The sequence below is a fragment of the Neoarius graeffei genome, chromosome 20, assembly GCF_027579695.1.
Source record: "Neoarius graeffei isolate fNeoGra1 chromosome 20, fNeoGra1.pri, whole genome shotgun sequence".
Taxonomy (NCBI): Eukaryota; Metazoa; Chordata; class Actinopteri; order Siluriformes; family Ariidae; genus Neoarius; species Neoarius graeffei.
The window spans coordinates 54,161,454-54,175,458 of record NC_083588.1 but is presented as its reverse complement, the minus strand read 5'-3'; the positions used below and the strand labels follow the sequence as shown (position 1 = coordinate 54,175,458).

At 38.0% G+C, this 14,005-nt stretch overlaps 1 protein-coding gene across 1 annotated transcript in view; it reads right to left on the bottom strand.

Annotated features, from left to right (window-relative positions):
* Positions 1-14,005, bottom strand: part of aclya (ATP citrate lyase a) — a 60,705-nt gene that overhangs the window by 34,432 nt on the left and 12,268 nt on the right. The window contains exons 3-7 of the mRNA XM_060901998.1: positions 13,872-13,994; positions 12,509-12,571; positions 8,049-8,239; positions 3,980-4,059; positions 675-805 (exon numbers count right to left, since the gene is read on the bottom strand). Coding sequence (XP_060757981.1) covers positions 675-805; positions 3,980-4,059; positions 8,049-8,239; positions 12,509-12,571; positions 13,872-13,994 — 588 coding nt within the window. The remainder of the gene's footprint in view (positions 1-674; positions 806-3,979; positions 4,060-8,048; positions 8,240-12,508; positions 12,572-13,871; positions 13,995-14,005) is intronic.

The window sequence follows — 14,005 nt, the reverse complement described above, 5'->3', positions numbered from 1 at the left end:
AATGTGTGTTGGGGTTTCTTTGGCTAATCACATGCATTTATGTAAATTATTTAGCTGAACGCAGTTCACTGTGAAGCAGGACAGATTTCAGACTCATCGATTTTTTATTTTTTAAAATTTCATTTACCCACTGTGGTGTGATTACAGAAGTGATCATATATCTTATTTTTTTTTAAAATTTATAAAGACAACTGGACAGTAAAGTATGCTTATATTCTCCCTACTTGAAGTTCCAAAGATGCATCTCATCTGTTCAGAGCCCATGATGACTGTCTAAAACATTAACACGAAGCAGCATGGGAAAAAGCACAACCACTTCATGTTGTCATGTCTTATTTACAGCCATGAATTAATCATTCATGGTTAAGTGTTAAAAGGTAAGTGGTGCTGTTACAACTCGGTCATGCAAGCTGCTTATCCGGACTTTTTTTTAATGTTGTTGTTTTGAAGTAAGGAACTTTGTGTAGCTGGAGCTTTGCAAATGTTATCTAAAACATAAGGGTCAAACGAGCATTATTAAAACATTTCTAAATTATTAAATGCACCATGAATGGTATCAATCAATAATGGCCATGATTACCAACAAGTAAATTACCAAAGCACAAAAGAAAACTGATACAAATTTCATATTAATTTTTTTTTAAATCAGAATTACCATCCAACCATAATCTTACCTCAGGATATGCCTCTCTGCCAAATGGAGGCGGAAACTCCACATCGCCCCATTTCGCCTTGCACAGGTAATCAGCTGTAGCGTCGATCTTAGCAGCCATATCCAACACATACACTCCATCCTTAGTCACCACTGAGAGAGAAAAAAATATTTTATATACAAGTAACGCAGGAGGTTTTTCCTTTTATGTAGGTCTAAATATTAACAAAACTCATCTCATCTCATTATCTCTAGCCGCTTTATCCTTCTACAGGGTCGCAGGCAAGCTGGAGCCTATCCCAGCTGACTATGGGCGAAAGGCGGGGTACACCCTGGACAAGTCGCCAGGTCATCACAGGGCTGACACATAGACACAGACAACCATTCACACTCACATTCACACCTACGGTCAATTTAGAGTCACCAGTTAACCTAACCTGCATGTCTTTGGACTGTGGGGGAAATCGGAGCACCCGGAGGAAACCCACGCGGACATGGGGAGAACATGCAAACTCCACACAGAAAGGCCCTCGCCGGCCCCGGGGCTCGAACCCAGGACCTTCTTGCTGTGAGGCGACAGCGCTAACCACTACACCACCGTGCCGCCCTATTAACAAAACTCTAGAATAAATTAGTAATAATAATAATAATAATATCAAAATTTAGTGGATAGCTCTGATTGGCTACTCTACTACTAGGATATCAGCTCATATACCATGACTAGAGAAAAACAAAATGGCGGAGCATGTTGCTGAACCAACCAAGGACGAAATAAAAACTACTTGAAAACAACCCCCCCCCCCCAAAAAAAGGCAACAAAATATGGAATAAAATTATTTGATGGTAAGAATATCTTTTTTTTTATTTTTCAATAATAATTATTATAAGCATTTTTCACAAATGAAAATGATTTTGTTGGACATTTTGTATAAAAAGTTTTTTTTTTTTTAAATCAAATTTGCAAAAAATATTAAAATTCTCTGTTTCTCCTCACACATGGCTTAGAGCCAACTCAGTGCTACGCACCTCATCAGTTATCAGCTCATGTACGACTCAATTTCATGGAATAATTGTTAATTATTAATATTATTATTCAACCAGACCATACAAACAGTTTCTACAGAGCTCCTATCACAAACACAAAACTCATGAAGTTCCACAGGTTTACTAGGCAGGAGAAGGACCAGGTTTATTTGGTTTGGTGATGTGTATTTGCTTGGCAAGAAACATCAAAAGTATCAAAGGAGATACAGAAGTAGATGCTACGGGACACAAACCATATACAGTATGTCTAAATTATTCAGTAACTAATCTCGCTTCACCATAATCTCATTCTCATTATCTCTAGCCGCTTTATCCTTCTACAGGGTCGCAGGCAAGCTGGAGCCTATCCCAGCTGACTATGGGCGAAAGGCGGGGTACACCCTGGACAAGTCGCCAGGTCATCACAGGGCTGACACATAGACACAGACAACCATTCACACTCACATTCACACCTACGGTCAATTTAGAGTCACCAGTTAACCTAACCTGCATGTCTTTGGACTGTGGAGGAAACCGGAGCACCCGGAGGAAACCCACGCGGACATGGGGAGAACATGCAAACTCCGCACAGAAAGGCCCTCGCCGGCCATGGGGCTCGAACCCAGGACCTTCTCGCTGTGAGGCAACAGCGCTAACCACTACACCACCGTGCTGCCTGCTTCACCATAATAATGAACTTTAAAAAAAAAAAAAAACACATCTGGCACAGGACTAGGAGACACTCATGGTCTTCCTTCCTTCACTTTGATTCAACAGGGTTGTACGTTTTAAAATGGCTGATGAAGTAATAATAGCTTTGCAAAATTATGATGTAGATTTATTTACCAGCGATTAAAATCTGTTGCTTCATGTAGAGCTACTCACTAAAGTTAATTCACGGAGGTAATTTAATTTAGTAAGTAACTGGTCCACTTCGATAAGGGACTAAGTCGACATCCTGCTTTCGTACATCCATTCGTCTCCGGCATGGTAAGATTTCCTGATATCAGCATGTCCAGAAGTGTTTTGTTCTTCTTATACCACAGGTATTTGCCAAACATGAGATTACATTTTTCTTGTATTAATTAAATAACACGTCTTACTTTCTAGCCATTTAGGATTACATTTAATGTTGTAGTCACAACTACATCTTAGCTATAAACAGTACAAACCAGCTTTTCTTTCTCTTAAAATTAAGACCGACAGCTTATATGTTACTGTGAAGCACAAACAAGACTTTCCATATCTAAGCACTGACATTAGAGACTGAATAAATGTTAAAAAAGCATGTCCAAGTTCTACCATATCAGTTGTGTTTTTCTTTGTTCAATACAAATTTAATCTAATAATTATTAGTCAGATCATATAAATAATTGCTGTAAATTAGTTATTATGAGTACACTACCGTTCAAAAGTTTGGGGTCACTTTGAAATTTCCTTATTTTTGAAAGAAAAGCACTGTTCTTTTCAATGAAGATCACTTTAAACTAATCAGAAATCCACTCTATACATTGCTAATGTGGTAAATGACTATTCTAGCTGCAAATGTCTGGTTTTTGGTGCAATATCTCCATAGGTGTATAGAGGCCCATTTCCAGCAACTATCACTCCAGTGTTCTAATGGTACAATGTGTTTGCTCATTGCCTCAGAAGGCTAATGGATGATTAGAAAACCCTTGTGCAATCATGTTAGCACAGCTGAAAACAGTTGAGCTCTTTAGAGAAGCTATAAAACTGACCTTCCTTTGAGCAGATTGAGTTTCTGGAGCATCACATTTGTGGGGTCGATTAAATGCTCAAAATGGCCAGAAAAATGTCTTGACTATATTTTCTATTCATTTTACAACTTATGGTGGGAAATAAAAGTGTGACTTTTCATGGAAAACACAAAACTGTCTGGGTGACCCCAAACTTTTGAACGGTAGTGTACATTCATATAAACCTTGCACCAGGAACCAATGTGAGAGCTGCTGTTAGAATATTAATCAACACCTTCTGACCAATCAGAATCAAGAATTCAACAGTGCTGTGGTATAATAATAATAATAATAATAATAATAATAATAATAATAATAAATCAAAGAACTACTTCCTTTCGAGAAATACAGCAAAGACTGGCAATTCTAGTGAGTAAAGGTGATTGATGATTGTCTCTAATGTGGTCATGATATTTAAAAAAAAAAAAAAGTGTATTATGATACACGCACAGACAGCTGGATAAGGTTTACAAACCCCTGTGGGTTAGTAGCGGATACAGAGGTGGTGAGATGGTGAGGCCAAAAACTTTTGACAGTTGTGACTCACCCAGTGGGTTGATCTCCAGGTAGGTGAAGTACAAGTCTTCGTACAGGTTGAACAAGCCCACCAAGAAATTAACCAGAACCCTGAACATGCACAATCACATAAATAAATAAAAAGATTACATGCTGCACACAAACAGACCAAGATTCAGAAGACTTAGGAAGTAAGCTACTAAAATACAAGGTCATACATTATCATGTGCATCCTACCCTATTAATCTTATAACACCATTACTGTTTATACTAGACACATGCTTAAAATTCAGCTTGTGAAACAATTAAGGAATGTTAAAAGATCTGTGTGAGAGAGAGAGAGAGAGAGAGAGAGAGAGAGAATAATTTAGCCTGAAATACATTTGAAATGTACTTTGGAAAGACATACATCAGTGAATATAAAATGGATTAAAAATGTGTGTCAAACATTTTTGGCCAATTTTATAAACTGCAAAAATGTAGAATATATATTTCCCTCATTACTATAGTCTTTAGCTCATCCGGCCGATAGGCGATGGATGAGTTTATGCCATCATGTGTCGTCCACATCTCACGAAAATCACTTCTCTCAATTTGTCACTGATTTGTATTCTTTTTGGCAGGAAGGTAGGTCTGCCTGGGGTGCATACAGCTTCTACCCAAATTTGCATAAAATTAATAATGAAGATATGGCATAATTAAGCCCTAACGAGCAGTTTCCACACAAATCGCTTCTTCTCCCTCAATTCTTCATCGATTTGGATTCTTTCTGGCAAACAGATAGGTATTCCAAGGGTGTATATAGCTTCTATATGAGGGGTAAATCAAAAAGTTCTAAGACAAATGAAAAAAATCTTTATTTATGAAAATAAAGCTATTTCTCTACATGTCCTCCATTTAAGTCTAAACACTTTTGCAAGCGATGTTTCCATCAGAGAATTCCCTTCTTTGTATTGCTTTTTTTGAATTCTTTTGAATTCCTTTTGAAATTATAACATCTGTCTTAGAACTTTTTGACTTACCCTCGTATATAGTGTATATAGCTTGCAACATTTATTGCGCAAGGTGGCCCACTTTAGATCGTTCCTTCTGGACTTGAAGGGGCCAGAGTGTGCTACACCATCATCGACGGTCTCGTTTTCATTGTTTTATGATTTTCTATTCATATTTAAAGATTTTAAAATGTAATTTTTATCTTCAGTTTTTGTCTTAGTAAGTTTAAGTACATGATCAATTTTTTTGCCAGTCAGTTATGAAGGCAATTTGGAGAAAGAGAAATAGAGAGAGGTAGAGATCAAGAGAAAGTGTTTGTGAGCTACGGTAGTGGTTGTGAGTGCCATGTGTATTCATAGGGGAGTAGAGAGTTAATAAAAATAATAGAAGTGCCCCCTCTGTCACGGAGACAGACTCTCCACACCTGAAAGAGTGAGTGAGACACAGAGAGAGAGAGAGAGAGGAGGTGGCAGGAAAAACTCAGTAACGCGGTATATATTATATAAACCTCATGTGTCTGTATATTTACTGAATTTTATTCCTCACGTGAGGTCAAATTCACTGAATAAGAAGTTCGAAAATAAATTCACCCTCTATACCTTTTCTACTGTACAACTGAGGGTATGTAGTGGCGGCGGAGCACATTTATTCCACATCATCAGTTTCACAGGAGAGAGAGAGAGAGAGAGAGAGAGAGAGAGAGAGAGAGAGAGAGAGAGAGAAGGAGCCCTCAACCATGAACAAAGTGCCATTTTGTTTCAAATAGTCCCCCGAGACAGCAACCAAGACTTTTTTTTTTACATGAAAAACAGGAGAGACTGCAGCTGGGAGGAGAGAGAGAAAAACAGAAAGAGAGGGTAATAAGTTAAGAGGAAGAAGAATGATGAGATAGAAGAGAGAAAGAGGCAAGAATGTTGGCCTGGACGATCAAACTGTCAGTCAATGTCAGCCAAGACCATAAGTACAGCCAGAAAAAGATGCCCGTGTGTGCGTGATCTAAATAAGAGACAAGAAGCAGGTACGTGATTAGAATGATGCTGAGGTGAATGGAGAAAGAGAGAGGATTTAATTTGTCTAATGGACACACACACACACACAGTTACAGTCTCCATTACGTGTGTACGTTGTACCCCCCGTCCTCGATCTGTTGTAGTGCGCAGAATGACTAAGGCAAAGTAATAAAATGCTTTATTTTTTGTTTTGTTTTTTCAACTTATAAAATGTTTGCTTCCTAATTAAATTATTATTTGTAATCCACTCACCCAGACAGAACAAGAAAACTGCTGAAAGTTAATTTTGACACCTTTCTGCTTTAGCCAGCATTAACTTTTTCAGCAGTTTGTGCTACAGTACACTACCGTTCAAAAGTTTGGGGTCACTTTGAAATGTCCTTATTTTTGAAAGAAAAGCACTGTTCTTTTCAATGAAGATCACTTTAAACTAATCAGAAATCCACTCTATACATTGCTAATGTGGTAAATGACTATTCTAGCTGCAAATGTCTGGTTTTTGGTGCAATATCTCCATAGGTGTATAGAGGCCCATTTCCAGCAACTCTCACTCCAGTGTTCTAATGGTACAATGTGTTTGCTCATTGCCTCAGAAGGCTAATGGATGATTAGAAAACCCTTGTACAATCATGTTAGCACAGCTGAAAACAGTTGAGCTCTTTAGAGAAGCTATAAAACTGACCTTCCTTTGAGCAGCTTGAGTTTCTGGAGCATCACATTTGTGAGGTCGATTAAATGCTCAAAACGGCCAGAAAAATGTCTTGACTATATTTTCTATTCATTTTACAACTTATGGTGGTAAATAAAAGTGTGACTTTTCATGGAAAACACAAAATTGTCTGGGTGACCCCAAACTTTTGAACAGTAGTGTAGCTCTTCTGTGGGATTGGACCATATGGGCTAACCTTTGTGCCCCATGTGAATCAATGAGCCTTCGACACCCATGACCCTGTCGCCGGTTGTCCTTCCTTGGACCACTTTTGTTTGGTACTAACCACTGCATACCAGGAACACCCCACAAGATGTGCCATTTTGGAGATGCTCAGACCCAGTCATCTAGCCATCACAAAGTCACTCAGATCCTTACGCTTGCCCATTTTTCCTGCTTTTAACACAACTTCGAGAACTGACTGTTCTCTTGCTGCCTAATATATCCCACCCCTTGACAGGTGCCATTGTAATGAGATGTGCACAATTGTGGTATGCTGTGCATTTCCAGCAGGATGGGCTCTGCACTCGGCACTCGACTTTTACAGACTGTCCCATGAAGATGGCGTCTGGAGAAGACCAAATTCAGGTAAGGTCACTGGCTTTGTATTTACTCTTCTACACACTCCATCCGTGCACTTGCAGAGCCAGGGACACTTTGTTTTGTTTGTAGGAACCCTCTACTCACTTCCACAGAACTGTCATGTTGTTTTGAGCTTTGCAATGGTTTTAAAACTAGCGTTTTGTATCGGCAAAAAGACATGCCCCTTGCACTGCCGTGTTAGTGCTTTCCGGTTGAAATCACAAAAAACTAATTTTCTCAAAACACATCCGATTGACATGATTGTGGTAGCGACTCAACGTATGCACTCCCAATAATGCGAAAATAGACCTAGAAAGCATTTCACTCTGGAGTATTCCTTTAATGCAGTACACTGAAGAAGTGTAATTATATTTTGGTAATATTGGTTCCACCTCCACCACCAGCATTAGCCATTCCATAAACTGAACAGAAAAACACGGTCTGATTATCTCCGCCAAGGTGGTTATGTGTTTTTGGTAGTGTTGGTTTGTTTGTTTGTTTATTGGTTTGTCTGTTAGCAACATTACGGGAAAAAGTTATGAACGGATTGCTCTGAAATTTTTTCCAGAGGTGTGACTGGGCACAAGTAACAATCCATTAAATTTTGGCGGCGATCCGGATCACCTTCTGGATCCCGGATTTTTTTTAAAGGATTCTTGGCGGAGGTCTGCGCTCTCCGAGTGCTTTTCTACTTTTTACTGTTTCAGCAGCATCAAGTATTGCCCTTCGGGAACCGTTTGCCAATGTCTTCTGTCAACAATCTCATCCATCTCTTTACCTCCCCCCCCACCAACTCTCACACTCACTCTTTTTTGTCTTCTGGGACGTGCGTCAGGAGTTTCCGTCTCACTGCATCCAGATCGAGTTTCTCATTTACGCCCACCAGGAGCTTCTGAGCTTTAGAGTCCACATCACCTACATCAACTCCTCCCTCATGATGGAACAGCACATAGTCACCCTCCCGTGCTGCATAGATACACACATAAAACTCTTCCTCCTGCAGGGGGACACAACACAGAGAGACACAAAAGCAAGATATCAAAGAAAGGTCAGAGTGAGACACATTGTGTAATTGTTTCCTCAAATTCAGTGAGCAGGTCCACTGCATATTTGATAACGTGCTCCAGGAAGCAAATTAAAAATCGTCAATTAGTGATGATTAAATGACCACAACGAAGGAAATTCACCATGTAAAATTCAACAAGGAAGAAGGCTTGGATTAACATTGCTCTAATGTCTGATTGCTGGTTTATAAAATTACCAGCATGTTTCAATAACAAAGCTTTAATTTTATTTCAATAACAAGACCATCAATGGCAGCGTAGCTCACTCTGGCCCCATCTAGTCCAGAAGGAACAATCGAAAGTGGGCCACCTTGCGCAATAAAGGTTGCAAGCTATATACACTAAGGATGAGCGAGTACAGCATTATCTGTAAACCATATGAATTATCTGTATCTGTACTCGGAGTGGGCAGGGCCTAACCCCAAAGTGGGAGGTATTTAGCCCAGAAGTGGGTCTGGTTGTCTTGAAACGGGCGGGGCTTTAGCCAGTATGTTATTTTAAGCATGCAATTGATATGGGTTGATCATAAATTGTTATATTTATTGCTGTTTAGAAAACTATTTACAGGACAGCATCGGCATTGAGCTTCAGATCAATGGTTTTGATCATAATAGCAAACGAACTATTTACAGAACAAGTTTTGCAACAATGAATACAACACATGCGGTTGCAAATGAAATGTAATGAACAAGAGTTTTCATACTCAACATAACTTTCTTTTTTAACTTTTAATTTTTTTTATCATCAGTGTGATTTTTTTTTGGTTCTTTTTTTTTTTTTTTTTCCACACCAGGTGTGTGTGTGTGTGTAGCTTAATTTGTAATATTATTTATACCACTACTACCTAGAAAGTGTCACTCAGTGCGTGAAGTAAAATAAAACTGGTTAGCGCCAACTGACGGTTTAAAAAAAAAAAAACTCCCGACAACCAGCAGAGAGAGAGAGAGAGAGAGAGAGAGAGAGAGAGAGAGAGAGTGTGAGTGAGTGAGTGAGTGTGTGTGTGTAGCTTAATTTGTAATACTTATACCATTGCTACCTTTATTTTTACATGAATTACAGCAAGAAAGTGTCAGACACTCAATGCGTGAAGTAAAAAAAAAAAAAAGTTTTTAACCAACGGTTAAAAAAAGAAAAAAAAAAATCTCCGACAGGCAGAGACGCAACGTGAGTCGCTTTCTACCAAGCACCACGTCTGAACAAACCCACGTTTACCAGAACTCTACTGGTTATAAGGAAGTACAAACTGAAATAAAAACAAACTTGAAGCTGAAGAAACCCGAAACGTTAACGGAAAAGCCCCGCGAACCTGAGTGACTGAGGAAGAGACAGAGAGCTGTTCTCTGTGCGAGTGAGCAGAGCGGTGTGTGTAGGGGAGGGACGCTGTGTGAGGATTTTCATTCAGTCCGAGCACAGATATTGACTCGTATTACTCGTGTAATACTCGTACTCGGCAAAAGTGCTTTATCTGTACTGGATACTTGTTTCAGCCAAGTATCCGGCTCAACTCTAATATACACCCTAGGAATACCTACTTATTTGCCAGAAAGAATCCAAAACAGCAAGGAATTGACTGAAGTGATTTTTGTTGAAGTGCTTATTAAGGCTTAATTAGTCCATAACTTCATTAATAATTGTAATTAAGCAAATCTGGGTAGAAGTTATATGCACCCTAGGTACCCCTACCTTCTTACCAGAAAGAATCAAAATCGGTGAAGAATTGAGGGAGAAGCGATGTGTGTGGAAACTGCTCGTTAGGGCTTAATTACTCCATATCTTCATTATTAACTGCAATTATGCAAATTTGGGTAGAAGCTATATACACTCCAGGCAAACCTTCCTTCTTGCCAAAAAGAATAAAAATCAGTGAAGAATTGAGAGAGAAGCGATTTTCGTGAAATGTGGACAATGCCAGACAGACAACACATGATGGCATAAACTCATCACCTGTTGGCCGGATGAGCTAATAACTTGGCACTGTAAGTTGGCATGCCAGTGATTTTTTTTTTAAAACAGATTAGTTTATTTGGGGTCCACTTGTGCTGTAAAAATGACTGTGCTGGGATGTTTTATCAGATAAATTATCTGCAAGTTTGGAAATTATGGGAAACACCGCACATCAGGAAGCCATGGCCTAAAGGTGAGAGAAGCAGCTTTGGGACTAAAAGGTCACCGGTGCCCTTGAGCAAGGTACCTAACCCTCACTTGCTCCCTGGGCACTGTAATATAGCTGCCCCCTGCTCTGGGTATGTTTGTGTGCTCACGTGTACATGTATTCACTGCTTCAGATGGGTTAAATGCAGAGAAGGAATTTCGCTGTGCTTGAGTGTACATGTGACAAAAATAAAGGCTTCTTTTTCTTAAATGAAACAGTACATTGTTACTTTTGGTAGCACCAAAGCTAACAAGCTGTTGTGTAACATGATACACATAACCAAATCAATGACAAGACACTTACTAGCCCTGCAGCATAATAACTTCCTATGGTATCAACTTTGAACAGGTACCATAAACCATATAAACGGCAACCTTTAGTCTCAGGTTGGTGGGTAGCGGGAAAAGGCACTGTTCCAATTTTCTACTGCTAAATTTTTTGATACATTATGCACTGACGAAAAAAATAGTAGCAGTTTGATTCTTTGACATCTTGAAAAAAAAATTAAAATATTTAATCATTTACTTTGCAACTGCAGTACTAAATTTTAAAATCAGACTCTTGCTGGATCAGGGGTGACAAACATATGGCCTGCTGACTGGCGCCAGTGAGATAAAAGGATTTAATCCAACCCATCAAATGAATGTGGAATCCATAATCTAAATTAAAATTGTCTTGTGCACTGTAATTTAACGGAATACAAAAAAAAAAAAAGCTCTGTTATTCCAGTAAGGCACAAGTAAGGAATAATATACAGCCAGTCAAAATAAACCCCAAGAGCGTGACGTAGGACTCAAGCGTAAAGAACAGGGATCTTAAATCACCCTGAAGGGGTTTAAGGTCACAATAATGACCAGCTCGCTGTACATTATCACACTTATGACACGGCTACTTACTAAAGCAAATCAATAATTTGACAAAATATTCACTTTAAAAGTATTTTATAGCTTTGAAAATGTTTTATCGTTCTGCTAATGATGTGGTCTACAGCAATGGTCTGTTAAACAGAAGTAACAGGTTGTTGAATGCCACAAATGATCAATCAGAATCGAGTATTCAAATGAACCATGTAATAAAGTAGAATATTAAATTAACGCATCCCTAACCTCCCCAAAATTCAATATCATGGTTATTTTGTGTAGATTCATGATGTAATATGCCAATAAAGTTTATTTCACTTCCAGAACGTAACAAATCAAAATGCCAAAAAGTTAAAGTTGACGAATACATATGCAAGCCACTATGTGTGTGTATTTATTTGTTCATCTGTTTTGTAGATACTGTATGCTCAATCTGTTTGTGCATTCAGAACATACAGTACTGTGCAAAAGTCTTCAGCACATGTAAAAGAAATGCTGTAGACCAAAAATGGCTTAAAAATAATGAAATGAAATGTTTCAACGTTAAAAAAAAATAAATACTGTAAGCAGTAAGCCATAATAAATTAAAGTCAATATTTTGTGTGAGACGACCCATTGCTTAAAATGAAGTCTCCGGTACAGTGAGTGCAGTTTTATGCAGGAATGAGCTGTAGGTTTTACTGAGCATCTTCCAGAACCAGCCGCAGTTCTTCTGAACACTGACTGTCACACTTGCTTCTTCATTTTGCACCAAAACCCAGTAGCCTTCATTATATTTTCTTTTTTAAACTGAAAAGTGCTCTTATGTAATATGCTGCTCAAATACAAACTTTTTTTCTGTAACATTTAATTTTGTGCTGGAAAACAGATGTTTGGAACTCTAAAATGTTTTTGTACCGACTCAATGATGTAGACATCATAAAATAGAAATCTATAACAAAAAGTTTGTATGAAAAAAATAGGGTGCCTAAGACTTTTGTACAGTGCTATATATTTCAAATGAACACAGTTAAAAGGAGTTGTGATTGTTCACAAACATAATGTAGCCAGTTACATTCCTGGTCTATAATTGTCTAGCTTTAATCAAAAGGGTTTGCGTCAATGTTTAATGTTTCTGTTTGTGAAATAATCTCAGAGTGAACTTCAGAATGTATTTAAAAATTCTCTTGGAGATTAAGGTGCCACTTTACCTGCTTATGGGCAACAAAAGGCTCTATAAGGAAGTTCTTCAGAATGCCTTTTGCCCTCCCAACCTGAAACAAGAAGAAGAAGAAAAAAAAAAAAAAAAAAAAAGTTTAGCCACCAGTCTCTACAGATTAAGAATAATTAACAGTTATTCCACGAAATCCAAGTTGTACATGCGTCGATAGCCGACAAGGTGCATACAACAAGTTTGAGTGGAATAATTGTCTTACGATGTATCCACATTCACTGGATTTTGAGAAACAGAGCAACTTTATTTTTATTTTTTGCAAATTCGATAAATAAAAACTTAACAAAATGTCCGACATCATTTCCACTTAACAAACCGGCGAAATGACAGTAGCAATTTGTGACAAATGCTATAATAATAAATTATTATTATTATTATTATTATTATTATTATTATTATTATTATTATTATTATTAAAAAAAATTAAAAAATACATCACCATCAAATACTTTCATTCCATATTTTGTTGTTTTTTTGTATTTTTGGGGGTTTTGTTTTCGAGTAAAGTTTTTATTTCGTCCTCGGTTGGTTCAGCAACACGCTCCGCCATTTTGTTTTTCTCTACTCATGGTATATGAGCTGATAGCCTAGTAGTAGAGTAACCAATAGAGTGCACGATTGCTCATTTCCACTGAATGTGGATAGAATAATAATAGTTATAACAATAGCTGTAAAATCAACAACAACTCAACCAAAAGATATGCACTGCAACAAATACATAAGAGCAGACATGATGACCATGTACGAGTGAATAGCAAAGAGACACACATCTAAACTAGAAGCTTAATGACTGGACCTCAGGGCTTCACAAAGAAAATGTCAAAGAAAAATCGGACAGCAATTGCTACACGCACACACGCTGTGCAGTCACAAAAGCAGAGTGAGAAGGCTCAAGATATAAAATCAACAGGATTGAAGAGGCCAGGAGAAATGACATTTCAGAGCAAGCGAGAGACAGGGAAAAAAAAGGAGAATGACAAGGTAGAAAAAATGAAAAGGATAGAAAACTCAGTCTTTGGCTGTTTAAAAGCCTCCAGAGACAGGAGATGATTTATACAGACAGCCTTGAATCATACATAATACACTGAGAGGAAAAAAATTATATAACAAGAACAGAATGAAATAAAGATATTGCTAAGAATTCACACAAAAAAGACTGCACATGAAGTGTAGGTTCTTTGTATTTTAAGCAAATAAAATGTCTATTCATCCAGAGGGACCTCCTGACCTTAATTATTTATAATGATTGATTTAAAATGTCACACATTAGCTGGTTTCTGTTTACTGAATAGACATTCTGATAAAGTGAGTGAACATTCTGTGCATGCATGTGACCTCACCATGGTCTCCTTCATAAGGCGGGGTTTAAGCCATTCTTTGACACCCTGTAAATCAAGGTTGACGCCTACTAGTCCCAGCTTCCCTCTGCGCTTGATTAGCTGATCTGGTTTCACAACCAATCTCTGAAAACAGA